Source organism: Monodelphis domestica, chromosome 7 (assembly GCF_027887165.1).
Source record: "Monodelphis domestica isolate mMonDom1 chromosome 7, mMonDom1.pri, whole genome shotgun sequence".
NCBI classification, from domain to species: Eukaryota; Metazoa; Chordata; class Mammalia; order Didelphimorphia; family Didelphidae; genus Monodelphis; species Monodelphis domestica.
This window is the reverse complement of record NC_077233.1, coordinates 7,595,887-7,617,122: the sequence shown is the minus strand read 5'-3', so window position 1 is coordinate 7,617,122 and position 21,236 is coordinate 7,595,887. Positions and strand designations below refer to the sequence as shown.

Below are 21,236 nucleotides of genomic sequence, written 5' to 3'. Positions count from 1 at the left end.
TTGTTATCCATCACTTAAACCAGTCCTTGAGCTGTCCCACCATCAGGGCAGAATGTAGGGCAGAGGACTTCCACTTGCCCATTCCTGGATGCTCTCTCTATGTCTCAGTGCAGCCCAAGATCACATTTGTTCTTTCAGTTGCTACATCACACTAGTGACTATCATCAGCATGGGGAGACAACCACTGCAAACTTCAGGAAAAGAGAGGTGGAATGTCATGTGGGGAGTAACAAGTTGTAGCACATACAAAGAACTTGATGTGAATACTTTTTTTAAAAGATGCATTTGGTGTGTGTGTGTGTGTGTGTGTGTGTGTGTGTGTGTGTGTGAAGTTGGTCATTGCTGGCCTTGTCCAGCACCTTCTAATTCTCTTCTTGGGAAAGAAAAAAAAAGTAGTGATGATATACAGCCATGAAGCTTCTTGGAAGTGTACAAAACATAACCATTTCAAGTCTTCATCTTAAGCCCCGTTTCCTCTACTGCTTTTCAGTCCCTTCGATATGCCTCTCTTCACATCAAAGATGCCCAACATACATGGAATTGTTTTATAGGATCCCATCAAGTTCTTTGTATGATTTCTATACCTCTTTCTTTGCCCTCTAAAACAGATGTTAGTGAGCTAGAGGCAATTATTTTAAGGTAATTTTATTGTTAATTATCACTGAGAACAAAAGATGAGATGACCAAGGATTCATGAAATGATGTTCTTTGTTGCCTGTGGGCATAGGACAAAACCAACTGCATCAACTCTTGTATTTGCTGTTACATGGAGAATATGGCAACAGTCTCTTTGTTCTGTTTCAGTGAACTTACATCTTTGCTTTTCATTTGTAACATGAGCATCAATATTAAGTGTGGTTCAACTCCTCCAGTTGCATGTCAACTAGTTAGTCATTGGATAAGGATCCTATAGTTTGAGGATCAACATTTATATGACTCATAGAATCACAGAATCTCAGAGCTGATAGAGGACTTTGAAAGCTACCTAGTTTCACCCATACTTGAATTAGGTTTTCCACTACAAAATCCCCAAGTTGTCCTACTTCATATCTCTCGTTGAAGACTTCCATAAAGGGAAGCCCACAGCCCCCAAAGGAATCATTCCATGTTTGAACAGCTCCAATTACCGGGAAGAATCCCCTCATATCAAGCCTAAATCTTCCACCCTTTGCTTCTAATTTTCCCCCCATAACCATGCAAAATAAGCTGCATCCTTTTTTCATATAATGGTTCTTCAAATGCTTGAAAACAGCTGTCATATACCCCTTATCTTCCATTCTCCAGGCTAACCACCCCCAGTTCTTTTAATTAATCTTATTACGATTCCTTCTCCCCCTTGATTATCTTTTTCTGTGCACATTCCATCTTGTTGATTTCCTTCCCCAAAAGTGGAAACCAGAACTAATCATAGTCCTGTGATCTGACTGGAGCACTGCACAAAAGAATCTTCTGCCTTGTAGGAGACACTATGTCTACCAATGCAATCTAGAATAACATTGACCATTTGGGATGCCATGTCACTCTATGGACTCATCTGTACAATAAAACAACACCATTAAGACCCCTAAATATTCTTCATGCAAACTGTTTTCTTAGCCACATCAAGCTCATTCTGGACTGGAGTTGGGTTTTTTTTTATACATGAGCATAACAAATTGAAGCAAATCATTTTCTACTTTATTTCCTTCATGAATGTTTTATTTTGAACCCTTACCTTCTGTCTTAGAATCAATACTATGTGTTGGCTCCAAGGCAAAAGAGCAGTAAGGTAAGGGTTAGGCAATGGAGTTGAAATGATTTGCCCAGGGTCACACAGATAGGAAGTGTCTGAGGTCAGATTTGAACACAGCACCTCCCATCTCTGGACCTGTGCTTCAATCACTGGCTCTCAATCCTCCTAGCTGTCCCAAGTATTTTCTTATATGTATGATATGTGTCTTCTCTTTCAACATAACGAATATAGAAATGTATACTACATGATAACACATGTGTAACCTATACCATATTGCTTGCTGCCTCAGGGAAGGGAGAGCGAAGGAAGGGAAAGAAATTAGAATTACAAAATGTCAGAAAATTAATGTTGAAAACTGTTTCAGCTGGCAAATGTAAAAAAATAAATACTAAGGTCTTTGCTAGGGGAAAAAAGTATGACTGTATTTCCTGCGATTCAAGTTCATCTTCTTAAAGTCAGTCCCTGATTTTAGTCCTGTGATATCTTTCCTGATCTCATTCTCCAACATAACTATCTTTCCCACTTTTATGTCATCTACAAATCCAACCAGAATATGGCTTCATAAAAGCCAAATAAAAATGTTCAACTATACTAGACCATGGACAGATCCCTCGGATAATTCACTAGAGATTCCCTTTATTCCATTTCCTCCCCCATCATCTTGGCCTGTTGGAAGCCATACTTAACCCATCAGACTCTTAACCTAGGGTTTAGCACAGCAAAAGGCTCATAGTAGGCATTTTATAAATGTTTTTTGACTCCTTGTCAAAATCCTACCTATCAAAGCTCCAATTTAAGCCACCTCCTCAGTGAAGTCCTCTCAAATACAATTTTTCCTTTCTCCAAACCCCCTATTATTCTCCTCTTACAACTTTCCTTGCATTAATGATGGCTTATCTTGAGGGACAGTTGTCTTTTGCATTTCTCTCATTTGCCCTGCTAGAGAGGAAAATTTTGTGAGGTCAAAGTCTTTGTGTTAATGATGTCCCTGAGGCTGGGATGGTGCCTTTTACATAATAGGCACTCAGTTCTGTTCATTCAAATGAATGGAACTGATCTGAAGCTATGGGCCTTATCCTCAAGGAAAGCATCATCTTTTGGGGCACTGGCAATAGCATCACCACTATAACAATAGTTCAATTAAGATCCTCAAAGCATTTACATGGATCAGGTCATTTGATGCTTGTAACAAGCCTGTGAAGTGGTACTATTACTGGCCTCATTTTACAGATGAGGAAACTGAGGCTGGAAGATGTGAAGGGATGTGACTAAGGTTATGAATGTGATGAGATACTATTTGCCATAAGAAATAATAAATGGGATAGTTTCAGAAAAAACTTGGGAAGATATGAACATGAACTGATACAAAGTAAAGTGAAGAGAATCAGGAAAATGTACACAATAACAGTAATATTGTAAGGAAAATCAATTGTGAAAGACTTAAAAGGGAACTAGAGGGGCAACTGGGTGGCTCAGTGGAGTGGATAGAGATCCAGGCTTAGAGACAGAAGGTGAAGGTCCTGGGTTCACATTAGATCTCAGACACTTCCTCAATGTGTGACCCTGGGCTAGTCACTTAACACACACACACACACACACACACACACACACACCCACCACCACCACCAAAAAAAAGACAGCAACTCTGATTAATACAATGATCTACCACAATTCCAAAAAACTCATGATATAAAATAGAATGAATATATAAAATTTAAAATAAAATAAAAATGTAAAATAGAGTGAAGATTAAAGCATCTTTTCCCCCTTTCATTATTTTTCTTGGTTTTATTTTCCAGAATATGGCTAACGTGGAGATACATTTATATAATGTATATTTACATTAGACCTCGCTCTCTTATTATATATTTATTTATATTTATGATGGATATCATATTCCTCAAGAGATGGGAGAAAGAGTCAAGAAAATGAGAAAATTTGGAATTAAAAGGTAAAATTAAGAGGAAACAAAAATGATCATCAAAATCATTCTTTTTAAAAACATTCTTTTTTGCATCCCTCACTGACCAACATAACCTATATAAAATCAACTGCCTTCTTAATGAGGAGGCAGAAGGAACAGGGGAGGGAGAGATTTGGAATCAAAAATTGAAAAAAAAAAGAATGTTAGACATTTTAACATATAGTTGGAAAAATAAGAATATATTCACTAGACAAATATGCCATATTTTTCCCATTTTAGGTAAGATGTTTTTATCTACTCACCACTACTTCCATTTTCCCTTTTCATTATTGTTCTCTTCTTCCCTATCTTTCCAGAGTTTCATCCTCATCATCTTATAATTAGTAGTAGTAATATCAATAATAAGAACTTACAAGTCAGTTTTGCCCTTTATAAGGCACATGCGCTCTCTCTGAGTCTTCAAAACAACCCTTTGATCCAAGTGGCACAGAATTTTACAAATGGAGACAATGAGACTCAGAAAGATCATAGGATCATAAATAGGCATATCTGGGAGGGAACTTGGAGGTCACCTAGTACAACTCTCCTAATTTTTCAGATGAAGAAACTGAGGTATGGGGAGGTTATGATTTTCCCTGAGATCACACTAGCACAGGCAGAATTTCAGCCCAGATCTTCTGACTCCAGAGATTGTGTTCTCTCCATTCCTCCCCCAAGGCCACCCTAGTAAGCAGTCCAGCTGGGATTCAAGTTTGGGCACTGTCCAATATACCACATTGCATTTCTCCAAGAGAGAGAGGGAGATTTGGAGGAGAGATGGGGTGGGGCGGCATTAGGGAAGTGTGGAGGAGCAGACATGTATACTACTGAAACAACATGTCCCCAAATTCCTTCACAGATGAGAAAGAGGGAGACAGACAGACAGGAGAGAGGGAGGGAGTGGGAGAGGAAATGAGGGGGAGAGAGAGATGAATATACAGTTTTTAATTGGGGGGGGGTAAGGGTATGCTTCAACTAGACAATCCTTGTTAATTCTCAAGAAAGAGAGAGGAAAGGAAATAGGAGACAAGAGTAAGTACAGTTAGGAAAAATAAGGAAAGTAAGCCAGTTCCAATCCCAAATGGCCCAGTAGTCTAGTTACTGAGGACCGGAAACCCTGCAGGAAGCACTTCCAACAGTGGGTCACTCAGCTGCTGTGAGAAGCCCAGGAGACGGGTCACAGGTGTTCAAGAAGGGCTTGGGTGGATATTAAAAGAATTACAATCCTCTTACCAGGGTGGCACTGGGCATGTGCGGAGATGCAGAGCAGAGCCAGCAAGAGGGGTGGGATCAGAGACAGATGCCCTCCTTGCGGAGGTCGTTCCCCAGCCCCCATGTCTCCCAGGACTATAAATTTGGGGTGGAGGATTTGCCCAGAAGGTGCGAGTTAATTGCAATAGAGGAGAGAAAGCCAGCCTGCCTTCCAGGAAGAGAGACACTGCTTTGACACCTGGGGCCGTCCCCAGGGTGCAAAATACTGGCTCGGCGGCCTGACTAACCCGGCATCAGATCCCCGCCATTGTGATTCTCAGTCAGATTCCTTTTCTGGTCCCCGGCTCAGCAACAATGCCCGGGCACAAATGAAAATGTTAGGCGATGGAGAGCTGCAGAAGTGAGGCACGCTTACTGTCTATATCCCTGTGGTGGGAAGGGGGGGGGGGGGATTCCTACAGATTCCGGACTGCCTTTGCATTTAGACCTTCCTGTAGACAAGAACGCTCTGCTCCTTCTTCCTCCCACTGGAAGAAAGCATCATTGCAAAGGGGCTGGCCAGCATCTCTCAGAACCCAGAGAGGCTCTCTGCCCTTCTTGGGATGGACAGTTGGGCTTCCAACCTACTCATGGTCCCTGCCGGTCCTTTATGGGAGCGGAGGAGGGAGAGGGGAGAGTACAGGGCCAAACCACAGGGGTCTGGGTCCTCGTGCTTCGGACACACCGCACCAACGTTCCCCAGCCACACACAGATCAAAGATGCGCCCTGGATCCTTAGCTCTGAGTTCCAGGAAGTCCAGGCTCTGCCACTGGCTTCTCTCCCCTCTCCAAGAGGAGAGGAGGGCAGCATTTCCCTTGCACTTCCACATCCCACTGCAGCCAAGTTGCAAAAGGATGCCCCAGCAGTGAGAACCTCCGGCTTCCTCCGCATTGCCCCCTGTGCCCACTCAGCCCCGGTGTGGAATGCAGACCTAGACCCTTGTCCCAGCCTCTTGACCCGCACCACCACCCCCACCCCCAGTCATCCCCTAGGGAGGGAGGTCACCCGCGACCGCTGGGGGGGAGGGGCTCACCCCGGGCTGGGTAGGAGAGAGAGTGCGCCTGTGCAACTCGTGCGTGAGCCCCGCCGACCCGGGGGATGGATGCTTGCAAATCCCTCCTCCAGCCCGCACCCCCACCGCACCCTACCCCCCCCAAGCAGCTCCCTTCGGGCGCCCCGCCCCCCTCTAGTCCCCTCCTGGGCCACTCTCCTTCTCGCAACCGGGATGTCCTCCGGCCCGCTCCCCAGACACCCCCACCCCAAGGGAGTCAGGGGGAAGGGGGGGGGGGCGGCGCAGAGAGGGCAGGAGGGGGGGAGGAGCTCCTGAGGAGACCAGCCCGACCATCCCAGAGCTCAGAGCTTGTATTTGGTGGGTGCGCGTGTGCCCTGCCCCTCTGGCTGAGTGTGTGTCCCTGTGCCGGATCAAGTGTGTGGCTTGCTTGGTGCCCTGTGTGTGTGTGTGTGTGTGTGTGTGTGTGTGTGTGTGTGTGTGTGTGTGTGCGTGCGCGCGCGGTGTAGCAGCGCGGCGAATGCCCCCGTGGGTGCTGCGGACGCAGGGAGCAGGGATTCCCCAGCACGCTGGCCGGAGCCGCCCCCCTCCACGTCCCTCTCCCCTCGGGTCCCTGCCCTTCGCTCCCCCGCCCCGGCGCACCTTCTCCTGAGCCCGGTTTAGCCTCTTCTGCACGTTCTTGGCGAAGATGCCCGTCTTGATGTCGGCCATGGCTGGGGCTGCAGCTGCCACTGCCGCTGCTCCGGGAGCCTGGGGCTGGAGGGAGCAGGAGGGAGGGAGTCTCGAGCTGAGCCCGGCGGTTGCGGACGGTGGGCGGCGGGCGGCGGGCGGCGGGCGGCTGGCAGAGGCTAAGCCTGACCCACTGACAGATCCGGCGATCACCGAGCCGGCAGGAGCGAGCAAGCAGCGGCAGGATGGAGCCACCCAGAGATGCAGGGGGAGGGGGAGGGGAGGAGGAGCGGGCACCGGCGGCGGGCGAGGGCGGGAGGGGCCACGGGGAGGAGGGGGGAACTTAAAGGCGCAGCGAGGCCCGGGGAGTCTGGCCCTAGAGCCGGGGCTGGGGGCGCGGGGCGGCGGGGCAGCAGAGGAGAGAGCAGAGAAGCAGTGAGGAGCAGGAGCGAGCCGAGAGGATAGGGCAGAATGATGGAGAGCGAGAGGAGGGAGAGGCTCAGGGAGGAAGGGGAGGGGAGAAGGGAGAGGGGGGAGGGATGGAGAGACCAACAGAGACAGAGACCGAGAGAACACCGAGGGGAGGGGAGAGAAAGTCCGCCCCGTCAGAAAAGCTCCAGCTGCACCGCCCGAGGGCATTGGGTTTGCGAGGTGCAAGGACCCATCCGGAGAAGGTGGGGAGAATTCCACCTGAAGTTTTCTTTAGGGAAAGGGGAAGGAAACACCTCCCTAAGCGGGATATAATGAAGAAGAAGGGGAGGGGGAACTGGGTAAACTAAAATGAAATCTAGGGCTGCAAGGTCTCTGGGTGAAAATCCTTCGGAGGGAGCTGCTCTGAGAATCTCCTCCGGTGCCCCAACTCCTCCTGGCCTCTGCACCTGGTCTCCGACTCCTCCTCCCCTTTCCCTCTCCCCTCCCAGCCTCCAGATCCCCCGGGGCTCTGCTTGGTCACCTCCACGTCCCCCTCTGGGAAGGGTGTGTGTTGGGGAAAGGGGGAGAGGGTTGGGGCCCAAGTCCGAAGTGCCAGATTCTCCAAGACCCGCCCTGCCCCACACTACGGAATTCTAGGTGGGGAGCTGATTCCGCAGCCCGGAGCAGCGCTTCCCCGGGCTCGAGCCCAGCTAAGAAGGAAGGACGAGACCTTTAACCGGAAGGGCCACTTCTCAGCCTTCGTTTTCCTGGAGTTCTCCAATTCGGTTCAGTGGCCCAAATCCTTAAGTGACCATTGGTGTGCCCGTCCAGAGGAGCCGTGGGCAGAGCCTGCCTGAATATCCCGAGCTCTAGCCCACGGGCCCCTCCAGCCCGGCTGGGAAGGGACCCCAGGAGAATGGCCGAGGCAGCTCTCTAAGAGGTTAAATGACCGACCTCTCTGAGGGAGGAAGGATGCTACCGGGGTATTGTAATGCAATAAACCAAAAAAATGCATTTACATTAAAAGTAAGTGAATGAAGGCCAGAGCAGTAACTCATCTGCACTGAAGAGTTTCCTTATTTATTGAGTCAGTCAATAAAGCACCTACTACGTTCCAGTACTGGCGCTAAGTGGTACTGTTGCCTAGTAAAGCCAAACCTACTCTCTGGCCTCCACAAAAATCTACATCTAATGGGAAGAAGACAACACAGAAAAAATTGAAGGGGTGGGGCTGGAGGGGGGCAGAGAGAATCCCCAGCTAGGGGGGCACAACAAAGCTCAAAGGAGGGCAGCCAGATGGCAATGGAGAAGATAGAGATGACTCTCCTGGGAGACCTCTTTGGAAGGAGGATCTGGGAGGACTTTCCACTCTCCACTCTCTCCAATCAGAGAGAGAGAGGTGCCTGAGGCAATGAACATCAAGTTGGTGTGAGTTCCGAGTTTCCTTCTAATGAAGAAACAGTCACTGGTCTGGACCCAAAAAGAAGAAAAAATCAGGCCCTGTGCTTGGCTCTGAGAATACAATACACAACAGGAAGAGCTTAAATTCCCCCAACACATTTGGTCAGTTCTTGGTTTTTTCACTTATTTACTTATTTTTTTTTTAATCTTTACCTTCTATCTTAGAATCAATGTTTATTCGAAGGGTAAGGGGCTAGGCAATGGGGGTCAAGTGACTTGCCCAGGGTCACCCAGCTAGGGAGTGTCTGAGGCCAGATTTGAACCCAGGACCTCCTGTCTCCCATCTGTGGATAACACAGCCCAAAGCAACACTCCCAAGATACCCGCACACTGACTATGGGACCTTTCTCTTTGGGGGCAAAACAAAAGAACTCTAGCAGCCTTTGGCCTTTGTTTAGCACCACTCCCAATGATCTCACAGAACAGGGTGACAAGTGGCCAAGATCTATTCCCACAAAGCCCATGAGAACAGAGATCAGGAAATAGAACCCCAGGCATACTGATGGTGCCACCCCGCTCTGCCTACTAGAACGATAGAGGGAAGAGTTCTAGATGAGTTGAGAACAGTGATTTTCTTAGCCTGCAGATGCCCAAAACAAACCTTGTCCTGTATATGAGAAGCAGAGGCTGCCCTTGCTAATGTGATGCTGTAGGACCTGTGCCCTATGAGCATTAGGGAAAGGAAGTGGGGCTGTTTGGCCTGGAAAAGAGAAGCAGTCTAGGGAGTCCTCAAGCCTGTGCTCAAGCTTTTGAAGGGTGTCATACAGCAAAGACACTAGACTTGCCCTTTTTGACTCCAGAGGGCAGAGCCAAGACTTGTGAATGAGCAGAGGTTGCAAAGAGGCAGATGTCATGGGAGGTAGCCACACCTTCACCACCCAGCCCTCCTCCTCCTCCTCCTCCTCCTCCTCCTCCTCCTCCTCCTCCTTCTCACCCCAAGTCTGGTAGTCAACACTGGATGGTCACTTGTCAAGGATGTCCTGGCCGTAGCAGGCTGTGTTCAGCACACATGGCCTTCAGCCCTTGCTGATGAGATGGTGACTTGCTGGCTCCTGATTTGATTAAGCCCCTCACATGACTCTTTCTTTGCCCTTTCCAATGGGGAGGCAGCTTAGGATCCAAGAAACAACTCTGGGTGTGCCCAGAAGACCTGAGATCCAGTCACTGAATCCTGGAGTTTCAGAATTGAAAGTGGGTGGTCACTTAGTTCAATGCCACCAGCAAATGAACGGCTTTAGCGGGTTCTAGCTCCTTCTCTCCTTCCCTATCCAATGATTCGAAACCCAGGCCTGGATGGCTGGAATGGGGAGAGACCTGAGGCAGGCAAACCCTCCAGCAGCCATTGCAATAGCCCAAGCATGAGGGCAAGAAATGCTGCTCCAGGGTGGAGCCAGTGTGAGAGGAGAGAAAGGGGTATATTCCGGAGATGCTACAAGGGTGAAATACTGAGTCTTTGCCAACAGATTGCCTTGCTGGGGGAGGAAAGGACAATAAACATAGGGGGAAACGAATAGGCATCGATACAGTGTCTATGGGGAGCTATGCTAAGTCCTTCACCAAAATTATCTTATTTAATCTGCACAGCATCCCTTCAATGTAGATGCTGTTTTTATCCCCATGTTACAGCTGAGAAAACTGAGGTAGATCAAAGTTATATGACTTGTTTGGGGACACACTGCTACTAAGTAACTGAAATCATATTTGAACTCAAGTCTAGGGCTTGTTGCTCTATGGCACTACCTAGTGCCCTCTAGGCAACAAGTTGGGAGAGAGAATGGAGAAAATGTCTAGTTTGTGGTCCCTTGGCAGTAATAAGGAAATGGGGAAGAAGGCACCTTTTCTCATTTCGAGCCTGAATCTGCTGCTTAGGAACTTCTTTGAATTGCTCAAAGTGCTGCTCTCAAAGACCAAACAGAGCTGTCTTGTGCTCTTGTAGGTGACTTCTTGTGCCTTCAAACAGCATCCTCAGATTGCTAGAAAAGCCATGTGAGCCCAGGGCCCCCATGTCTCCATTTTGCATAGGTCCTTATCTGGCATTTTCTAGTATCTTTGGTAATTATGGAAATATCTGGCGAGAACTTGGTAATTTGATTTTGGTCCACACATCCATATTCTACAAGGGAAAGAGCCCCATCTCTGGAGTCAGAGGTGCTGGATGCAAATGTTATCTCTAATGCTCCCTGGGTGATGGTGGACAAGTCATTTAACTTCAATCAGTCCAGGTTTTCTCATCTGCCAAATAGAAGAGTCGAGCTACATGTCTTTGGACATCCTTTCCCTCCTCAGAGCTATAAACACTGTATAAATGGAGATTTTGAGCCTTTGGACTTCATCCCCCAGAAATCCCTTAGTATTTCCCAAAATTCCATTTTCCTGTGTCCCTGTGTCCCTGCATTTTTCATGATTGCATTTAAGTTGCTGTAAGTCTTCCCTCGTCCTCTCTTGGACCTGTGACTGGGCTGAAGTCAGGCAGTTCTTTTGTTTTAATTATTATTAATACAGCTTTATAAGATATAATACTTAGTTATTGATTATTAATTTTAAAACACACATTTTTGGCTTACCACAAAGAGATTACGAATTCTCAAAAAATTTTGAGCAGATAGCCTTACAGTAAAGATAGTAAGTTTGCCTGGTCACTGCCCACCACAAGGGTCTAGTGGCAGGGTGTGCCTGTGATCTTGCCCTGCCTTGCTGCCTGCTGCTGCCTGCTGTTTCTCCTGTCCATCTGCTTGACCAGCATTCCTCACCACTCTCCACCCAGCTTGGAGCCTCCTCTTGACGAGACCAGAACCACCACAAGAGCCTGCCAATCCCAGCCATTTTTTTTGACAGAGGGTGACGTATAATAATCTTTCTGCCCCACTCCCTTTCCACACTCCATGTGTGTGTTTCCAGTCTTCCATAGCCATTTTTCAGCATGAAAAAAGAACCCTACACCTTCCAATTTTCAAGCAGATTTTTTAAAGCTGATCCTGGACTCCTAGTTTAGAAGGCTGCTACTAAAGGTTTTTCACAGGGAGGGCAGTTAGTTCCAAATCAGTAGATTTAAAGTCAGTTTTGGGGAATAAACCTGACTTTTTTCCCCTTCTTTCTCTTGACCCAAAATACCAAGGAGAAATATTTTTTCTCTCATATGCAAATACGCTATTGTTTTCCCTCAAAATTTTGCTTCTTTGTGTTTACTCTTTAAACAAACCCCATTCAGCATCTTTCAGGAAAAATGCTATGCCAAAGCATGCTTGAAACTCTGAAACAGCAGTTTGAGTTGGTAGAGCTAAAAAGTGCAGTTTGGATCTACTTAATTCTTTTCCTGGGACTTTTTATTTTCATTGGAGATTTCTCACTTTATTTCCTTCTCCTCAAGAATATGCCACAAGCTAGGCTGCTTATGCTACAAACCAACCTAAAATATTTTGATAAAGTTTTTAAAGTCTTTAAATGCTCTCAACATGGAGAGTGGAGATTCTGACCTGTGCTTCTATGAGGAAATTCAGACCTCTGACCAACAAAATGTAAATGGACAATAAATACGGCGGGAGGGGAAGAAAACTTTAAAAGAGATCTGGAAGTTTCTTGCTAAATATTTTGAGTTTATTCTCCTCCTATAATAGTAAACAAGTCTATTGGGATTGGTGAAAAGGATTTTGACTGCACTGCCTGTCTGCACCTTCTCGTTGGTTTATATTATTGTATTTACTGATTGCTTTAAGGTTTAAATGTTTTTAAGTTTATCTGTTTTAATTTAATTAATACCTTTCTGTAATACTGAATCATTTTAAGCTACTATGTTTTGCCTATATTGATCTTTAATTTGTACTTCACCTTTGCTAAAGAGAAAAATATCACTGTATAAGCCCATGAATATCTTGCCTAAAACCCTTGTCACTATAGCCATCGTAGATCACATGTTGCCTTTGTTAATTGTCACATAGATGATGATGGATGGATTTCAACAAAACTGGCTCAAAGTTATATTCAGCCTTTAGAGAATTTAATAAGCTAAGAATTTAATTGTAATTTTAAGGGGTCTTCAGAAATAATTTTAGTAACTAGTAGTTTCTGAATGGATGATTTTTTATATTTATATATATATTATAAATAATATTCTATTAAAGGTAGAGAAACAAAGAAATGTTCCTACCAAGGTGTTTCATTTCTATGAATCAGGAAGCCAGAAAAAAAAGAGCTCCTGCAAAACTCTTCATTATAATTTACTTCCAGTGAACAATCTAGATTTCTTGATGATGTTCTAGACCCAAATAAATTTTACTTTGTTTAAAAATATGTTTGCCAAGGTTGAAATATTTGCTACATTTGTAAAAATTATGACAAATATCCATTAGTTCATAGGTTTTTTAATGTCATAGAGCAACTTATTTGAAATGTGATAGTGGGTTTGTTTGCTATTTTAATTAACTGGGCTATTGTGAATTTGGGGGGCTTTGGAACTTTTAATGTTCATTATTTATTGTGTTACTGTTTTATTCTGAAAATCATTTGTACTCACACTTGGATGAATCAGTGTGTCACTGATTTAAAGCAATATATTTCTTATTTTTAAAACTTTATTATTGTTTATCCTTGCATATGCAATATAGTATTTGAGTTTTAGTTTTTCTCTCCTTTTTGCACATGTCAACAGTATTGAGAAGATTTTTCTTTAATTTTTTTATTTTGCAGTAATATAAGTTTTAAATGCATTTGTTTTAATAATAATGCATACCCCAAAAGCTTTAGACTATAAAAATGATGCTCTTGATTGTTTAAAGAAAAATTTATGGAGACTTCCAGTCAAGATGGCGGTGTAGAAGCAGCGAAAGTTCAGACCTCCGAAACCCTTCCCTACCGATCGCAAACAAAGTGCTCCTAGGCCACCGAAATTCAAGCTGAACAACAGGATAGACCTGGGGAAACCTCCTCCTGGACCTGGATCAAAAGGTACCGCACCCCAAAAGCCAGAACCCTAGATCACTCAGATCTAAGGGGTAGACAGAAAGAAGGTCCCAGGACCCATCCCCCCCAACCCAGAGTGCTGAGCCCAAGGCAGCAGCGGGAACCTCAGGGCTCTGAGGACTCACCTTGAAAGCGACCCGAGCCAGTCTCCAGAGTGCCCAACACAGACTGCAGGGAAGCATAGAGAGAAGGGGGAAGCCTGTGGCCTCCTGGCTGGGTTCTTCCCTCGGGGTCTCGAGGGAGGTCCCAGCTTCGGGGCACCAGCTGAGCCCAATCCCATCGGGAGCCCTCAGAGCTACTGAAAGGACAGAGGGCTCAGGGCTGGCAAAGGGGTGGCTCCGAAGAGCCTACCTCGAAAGTAACCCGGGCCAGTTTCTGGGCACTCAACACAGACTGAGGAAGAGGAGGTTGCTGCTTTTCTCTTTCTTCTTTTTTGGCTCCGGGATCATTCGGCCCACACTACCTGAACCTAATCCCATCAGGAGCCATTAGAGTCCAGGCAAGCCACGACCCCTCCCCCCTTAGAGAGCAGGGTCTTCTGAAAGAACCAGCTGAACCTAATCCCATCAGGAGCCCTCAGAGCTACTGAAAGGACAGAAAACTCAGGGCTGGCAAAGGGGTTGCTCCAAAGAGCTTTCCTTGAAAGTAACTCGGCCAGTCTCTGGGCACTCAACACAGGCTGTGGAAGAGGAGGTGGCTGCTTTTTTTTTTCCCTTCCCTTTTTTGGCTCTGGGATCTTTCGGCCCACACCACCTGAACCTAATCTCATCAGGAGCCCTCAGAGACCAGGCAAGCCACGACCCCTCCCCCCTTAGAGAGCTGGGTCTTCTGAAAAAACAGAAACCTAGAGGCGAAGTCAAGATGGCAGCCTAGAAGGAGCATAGACCTGGCAGCCTGGCTAGAGCTTTAGAGATCCTCCATATCTGCTCTAGCCGTCCAGGAAGTTTAAAACTCAGAATAAACCCATCCCAAATAAGCTGAACTCAATCCCATCAAAAGTCTCCAGAACACAGGGAAGCCCAGGCTCCCCATCCATCTTCACTGACTGCTGAACTTTAAGCCAATCAAAAGCCTCCAGAGGACAGGAAAGCTCAAACCCCCAACAACCCTCCCTCAGAGATTACACCAAGAGATCCTCTGTTAAAGCTCCAAGAGGGGAGACTGATAGAAGTCCCTAAAAAACAAAAAAATGAGAGGAACAAGAGCACAGACAAATACAGGGAGGAAAGAAGGGGTGAATTTGAACAAACAACAGAAACAGAAGAAAGAAACTACAATAGACAGCTACTACTCACCAAATGGAACAGAGGGGGAGAGCTCAGCAAACGATAAACCAGAAATCCCAGCGAATTGGATACAGGCTGTGGAAGAACTCAAAACACAGCTAAGAGAGGCTGAAGACAATTGGGAAAAGAACTTAAAAATTAAGATAAGTCATCTGGAAACAGAGGCACTTGAACTAAAACAAGAAAATAGTGTCCTGAAAGCCAAAATCATCCAGCTGGAAAATGAGGCAAAGGAGATGAAAGATGAAGCAAAGGAGATGAAAGACGAGATAAAGAGGATGAAAGACAATCTTCAAAGAAATTCAGACCAGAAGGAAAAAGACGACCAAAAAGCCAAAGATGAAATCCAATCTTTAAGAACCCGAGTAAAACAACTAGAATCAAGTGACCTCACAAGGCAGCAGGACACTATAAGACAAAACAAAAAGAATGAAAAAATTGAGGAAAATGTGAAGCATCTCATTCACAAAACAGACGATTTAGAAAATCGTTCAAGAAGAGACAATTTAAGAATAATTGGACTACCAGAAGACCACGACAAAAGAAAAAGCCTGGACATAATACTAGAGGAAATTATCCAGGAAAACTGTCCCGAAATCCTAGAACAAGAGGGGAAAGTGGAGATTGAAAGAATCCACAGATCACCCCCTGTTTTTAATCCCCAACTGACAACACCAAGAAATGTTATAGCCAAATTCAAAAACAATCAGATAAAAGAACAGGTATTACAAGCTGCCAAAAAGAAACCATTCAGATACCATGGAAACATGGTGAGGATAACACAGGATCTTTCTGCATCCACACTGAAGGACCGAAAGGCATGGAATATGATATTCCGGAAAGCAAGGGAACTAGGCCTACAGCCAAGAATAAAATACCCATCAAAACTGACTATATTCTTACAGGGGAAAGTATGGTCATTTAACACAACAGAGGAATTCCAAGCATTCATAAATAAAAGACCAGACCTGAACAGAAAATTTGAAGTCCAACCACAGAATTCAAGAGAATCATCAAAAGGTAATTAAAAAAGAGGGGAAAAACAACAACAACAACAAAGGTTTTTTTTAAGAGACTCAATAAGTTAAAATGATATGTATCCCTATAAGAAAAGAGGTCATTGGCAACTCTTAAAAACTGTTGCTATCACCTAAGCAGCTAGAAGAACTACACTCAGAGGGAAGGGACAAACTGTATAGGATGAAAGGACAAGACATAAATAGGTATATAGAGATATGCATGCATAAATACATATACATGTGTATGTATATATATATATATACATGACTAAAGCTAAAAAAGAAAAGAGGATATGACTAAAAGAAATGGGAAAAGAAACAAATGGGGGTAAATTTATATGTCACAAAGAAGCTCATGGCGGGAGGGGGGAAAACATCGATACACTGGAAGGGTAAAGAGGTCGGAGATAGGAAATATTCAACTCTTACGTACTTTGAAACTGACCCAAAGAGGGAAGAACAATCCAATCCATTGGGGAAGAGAATAGATTTGTGCCCTATAGAGGAGTAGAAGGGTAAAAAACAGACTGGTGGGGAGGGAAGCAGTACAAGGGAGGGAGAGGGTGGGGGGGGGAATTTTTAAAAAGACTACAGGGGAAAATAAGGGAGGGAATTAGAAGGGAGGGGGGTAGAAAGGGAAATACAAGGGGGACTGATTTAAAGTAAATCACTGGACTAAAAGGTAGAGCTGAAGAAGAAAGGTTAGAATTAGGGAAGGCAATCAAAATGCCAGGGAGTCCACAAGTGACAGTCATAGCATTGAACGTGAATGGGATGAACTCACCCATAAAACGTAAACAAATAGAAGAATGGATTAGAATCCAAAACCCTACCATATGTTGTCTCCAAGAAACACACAAGAGGCGGGTAGACATCCACAAGGTCAGAATTAAAGGATGGAGTAAGACCTTCTGGGCCTCAAGTGACAGAAAGAAGGCAGGAGTGGCAATCATGATATCTGATAAAGCCAAAGCAAAAATAGACCTGATCAAAAGGGATAGGGAAGGTAATTATATTTTGTTAAAAGGGACTTTAGATAATGAGGAAATATCACTAATCAACATATATGCACCAAATAATATAGCACCCAAATTTCTAATGGAGAAACTAAGAGAATTGAAGGAAGAAATAGACAGTAAAACCATATTAGTGGGAGACTTAAACCAACCATTATCAAATTTAGATAAATCAAATCAAAAAATAAATAAGAAAGAGGTAAAAGAAGTGAATGAAATCTTAGAAAAATTAGAATTAATAGACATATGGAGAAAAATAAATAGGGATAAAAAGGAATACACCTTCTTCTCAGCACCACATGGCACATTCACAAAGATTGACCATACATTAGGTCACAGAAACATGGCACACAAATGCAGAAAAGCAGAAATTATAAATGCAGCCTTTTCAGACCACAAGGCAATAAAAATAACGATCAGTAATGGTACATGGAAAACCAAATCAAAAACTAATTGGAAACTAAACAATATGATACTCCAAAATCGTTTAGTTAGAGAAGAAATCATAGAAACAATTAATAATTTCATCGAGGAAAATGACAATGGCGAGACATCCTTTCAAACCTTTTGGGATGCAGCCAAAGCAGTAATCAGAGGTAAATTCATATCCCTGAGTGCATATATTAACAAACTAGGGAGAGCAGAGATCAATCAATTGGAAATGCAAATAAAAAAACTTGAAAGTGACCAAATTAAAAACCCCCAGCAGAAAACCAAACTAGAAATCCTAAAAATTAAGGGAGAAATTAATAAAATTGAAAGTGATAGAACTATTGATTTAATAAATAAGACAAGAAGCTGGTACTTTGAAAAAACAAACAAAATAGACAAAGTACTGGTCAATCTAATTAAAAAAAGGAAGGAAGAAAAGCAAATTAACAGCATCAAAGATGAAAAGGGGGACATCACCTCTGAGGAAGAGGAAATTAAGGCAATCATTAGAAATTACTTTGCCCAATTATATGGCAATAAATATACCAATTTAAGTGATATGGATGAATATATACAAAAATACAAACTGCCTAGACTAACAGAAGAGGAAATAGAATTCTTAAATAATCCCATATCAGAAAATGAAATCCACCAAGCCATCAAAGAACTTCCTAAGAAAAAATCCCCAGGGCCTGATGGATTCACCAGTGAATTCTATCAAACATTCAGAGAACAGTTAATCCCAATACTATACAAACTATTTGACATAATAAGCAAAGAGGGAGTTCTACCAAACTCCTTTTACGACACAAACATGGTACTGATTCCAAAACCAGGCAGGTCAAAAACAGAGAAAGAAAACTATAGACCAATCTCCCTAATGAATATAGATGCAAAAATCTTAAATAGGATACTAGCAAAAAGACTTCAGCAAGTGATCAGAAGGGTCATCCACCATGATCAAGTAGGATTTATACCAGGGATGCAGGGCTGGTTCAATATTAGGAAAACCATCCACATAATTGACCACATTAACAAGCAAACCAACAAGAACCACATGATTATCTCAATAGATGCAGAAAAAGCCTTTGATAAAATACAACACCCATTCCTATTAAAAACACTAGAAAGCATAGGAATAGAAGGGTCATTCCTAAAAATAATAAACAGTATATATCTAAAACCATCAGCTAATATCATTTGCAATGGGGATAAACTAGATGCATTCCCAATAAGATCAGGAGTGAAACAAGGATGCCCATTATCACCTCTATTATTTGACATCGTACTAGAAACACTAGCAGTAGCAATTAGAGAAGAAAAAGAAATTGAAGGCATCAAAATAGGCAAGGAGGAGACCAAGTTATCACTTTTTGCAGATGACATGATGGTCTACTTAAAGAATCCTAGAGATTCAACCAAAAAGCTAATTGAAATAATCACCAACTTTAGCAAAGTTGCAGGATACAAAATAAACCCACATAAGTCATCAGCTTTTCTATATATCTCCAACACAGCTCAGCAGCAAAAACTAGAAAGAGAAATCCCATTCAAAATCACCTTAGACAAAATAAAATACCTAGGAATCTACCTCCCAAGACAAACACAGGAACTATATGAACACAACTACAAAACACTCGCCACACAACTAAAACTAGACTTGAGAAATTGGAAAAACATTAACTGCTCATGGGTAGGACGAGCCAACATAATAAAAATGACTATCCTGCCCAAACTTATTTATCTATTTAGTGCCATACCCATGGAACTCCCAAAAAATTTCTTTACTGATTTGGAAAAAAGCATAACAAAGTTCATTTGGAATAACAAAAGATCAAGGATATCCAGGGAAATAATGAAAAAAAACACTAATGAGGGGGGCCTAGCAGTCCCAGACCTCAAACTATATTACAAAGCAGCAGTCATCAAAACAATTTGGTACTGGCTAAGAGACAGAAAGGAGGATCAGTGGAATAGACTGGGGGAAAGCGACCTCAGCCAGATAGTATACGATAAACCCAAAGATCCCAGGTCTTGGGACAAAAATTCACTATTTGATAAGAACTGCTGGGAAAATTGGAAGACAGTGTGGGAGAGATTAGGAATTGATCAACACCTCACACCCTACACCAAGATAAATTCAAAATGGGTGAAAGACTTAAACATAAAGAAGGAAACCATAAGTAAATTGGGTAAACACAGAATAGTATACATGTCAGACCTTTGGGAAGGGAAAGACTTTAAAACCAAGCAAGACATAGAGAGAATCACAAAATGTAAAATAAATAATTTCGACTACATCAAATTAAAAGGCTTTTGTACAAACAAAAGCAATGTAACTAAAATCAGAAGGAAAACAACAAGTTGGGAAAAAATCTTCATAAAAACCTCTGACAAAGGTTTAATTACTCAAATTTATAAAGAGCTAAATCAATTGTACAAAAAATCAAGGCATTCCCCAATTGATAAATGGGCAAGGGACATGGATAGACAGTTTTCAGATAAAGAAATCAAAACTATTAATAAGCACATGAAGAAGTGCTCCACATCTCTTATAATCAGAGAGATGCAAATCAAAACAACTCTGAGGTATCACCTCACACCTAGCAGACTGGCTAACATAACAGCAAAGGAAAGTAATGAATGCTGGAGGGGATGTGGCAAAGTGGGGACATTAATACATTGCTGGTGGAGTTGTGAACTGATCCAGCCATTCTGGAGGGCAATTTGGAACTATGCCCAAAGGGCGATAAAAGAATGTCTACCCTTTGATCCAGCCATAGCACTGCTGGGTTTGTACCCCAAAGAGATAATGGACAAAAAGACTTGTACAAAAATATTCATAGCTGCGCTCTTTGTGGTGGCCAAAAATTGGAAAATGAGGGGATGCCCTTTAATTGGGGAATGGCTGAACAAGCTGTGGTATATGTTGGTGATGGAATACTATTGTGCTCAAAGGAATAATAAAGTGGAAGGATTCCATGTGAACTGGAACAACCTCCAGGAAGTGATGCAGAGCGAGAGGAGCAGAACCAGGAGAACATTGTACACAGAGACAAACACACTGTGGTATCATCGAACGTAATGGACTTCTCCATTAGTGGTGGTGTAATGTCCCTGCACAATCTGCAGGGATCAAGGAGAAAAAAACACTATCCAAAAGCAGAGGACAAACTGAGGGAATAGAAACACCAAGGAAAAGCAACTGCCTGACTACAATGGCTGAGGGGACATGACAGAGGAAAGACTCGGAGCAAACACTCTGATGCAAATACTAACAACATGGCAATGGGTTCAAGTCAAGAACACATATGATACCAGTGGAATCACGCGTCGGCCACGGGGGGTGGGAGGGAGGAAAAGAAAATGATCTTTGTCTTTAATGAAAAATGCATGGAAATGATCAAATAAAATACTATAAAATTAAAAAAAATTTATGACACTTTGCTTAATGATTCTGTCTGATTCCAGGACAAGAGAATACAAAAAGAGCCATTGCACAGTGCTAAAGAAGCACAGAGCACCTGCATAGTGCCTATGGAGCACAAGGTCCAAGAGACCAGATCCCACTGAGATTGATGTAATTTTGAGCCAAAACAAGAGGACTTGAACTTGTTTGGGGTTTGAGGTTGTGACTGTTTTGACATATGCAGATCTTCCTTGCCCCACATTCCACCAAGTATCTCAAATTTGGCTCCTACCTGACTCCCATAGATCTAGTACCTTTTCTGTCTTTCATAGTGTGGCAAACTTTCTATAGTCCTGGCTATTTACTGGGTAAATGCATAATTGCTTCAATCATTTTAATTGGGCCTGTTCAAGGACCTGTTATAATTTTTTTTCCTTTAGATTTTTTTAGACATAAGACTTTTACATTTTGTATTTTATTCACAAGTTATTTTTCTCTTTTACTTGGAATTTTTCATGTTTTTTATTTTCTTTTGCAAATTCATTCATATACCTCATAACTCAGCCATGCATCCCTGAGTGATCCCTGCGTTTGTTATTACTCACCTCAGGGGGGCCAAGT

At 43.4% G+C, this 21,236-nt stretch overlaps 1 protein-coding gene across 3 annotated transcripts in view; it reads right to left on the bottom strand.

Moving 5' to 3' along the window:
* The window catches only part of AMPH (amphiphysin), a 195,272-nt gene extending 187,179 nt beyond the window's left edge, over positions 1 to 8,093 (bottom strand). For all 3 annotated transcript variants that reach the window (XM_056804142.1, XM_056804143.1, XM_056804141.1), the window contains exon 1: positions 6,599 to 8,093. In XM_056804142.1, the coding sequence (XP_056660120.1) occupies positions 6,599 to 7,264 (666 nt within the window). In that variant the 5' untranslated portion in view covers positions 7,265 to 8,093. The remainder of the gene's footprint in view (positions 1 to 6,598) is intronic.
* Between the last annotated feature and the right edge of the window lie 13,143 nt (positions 8,094 to 21,236).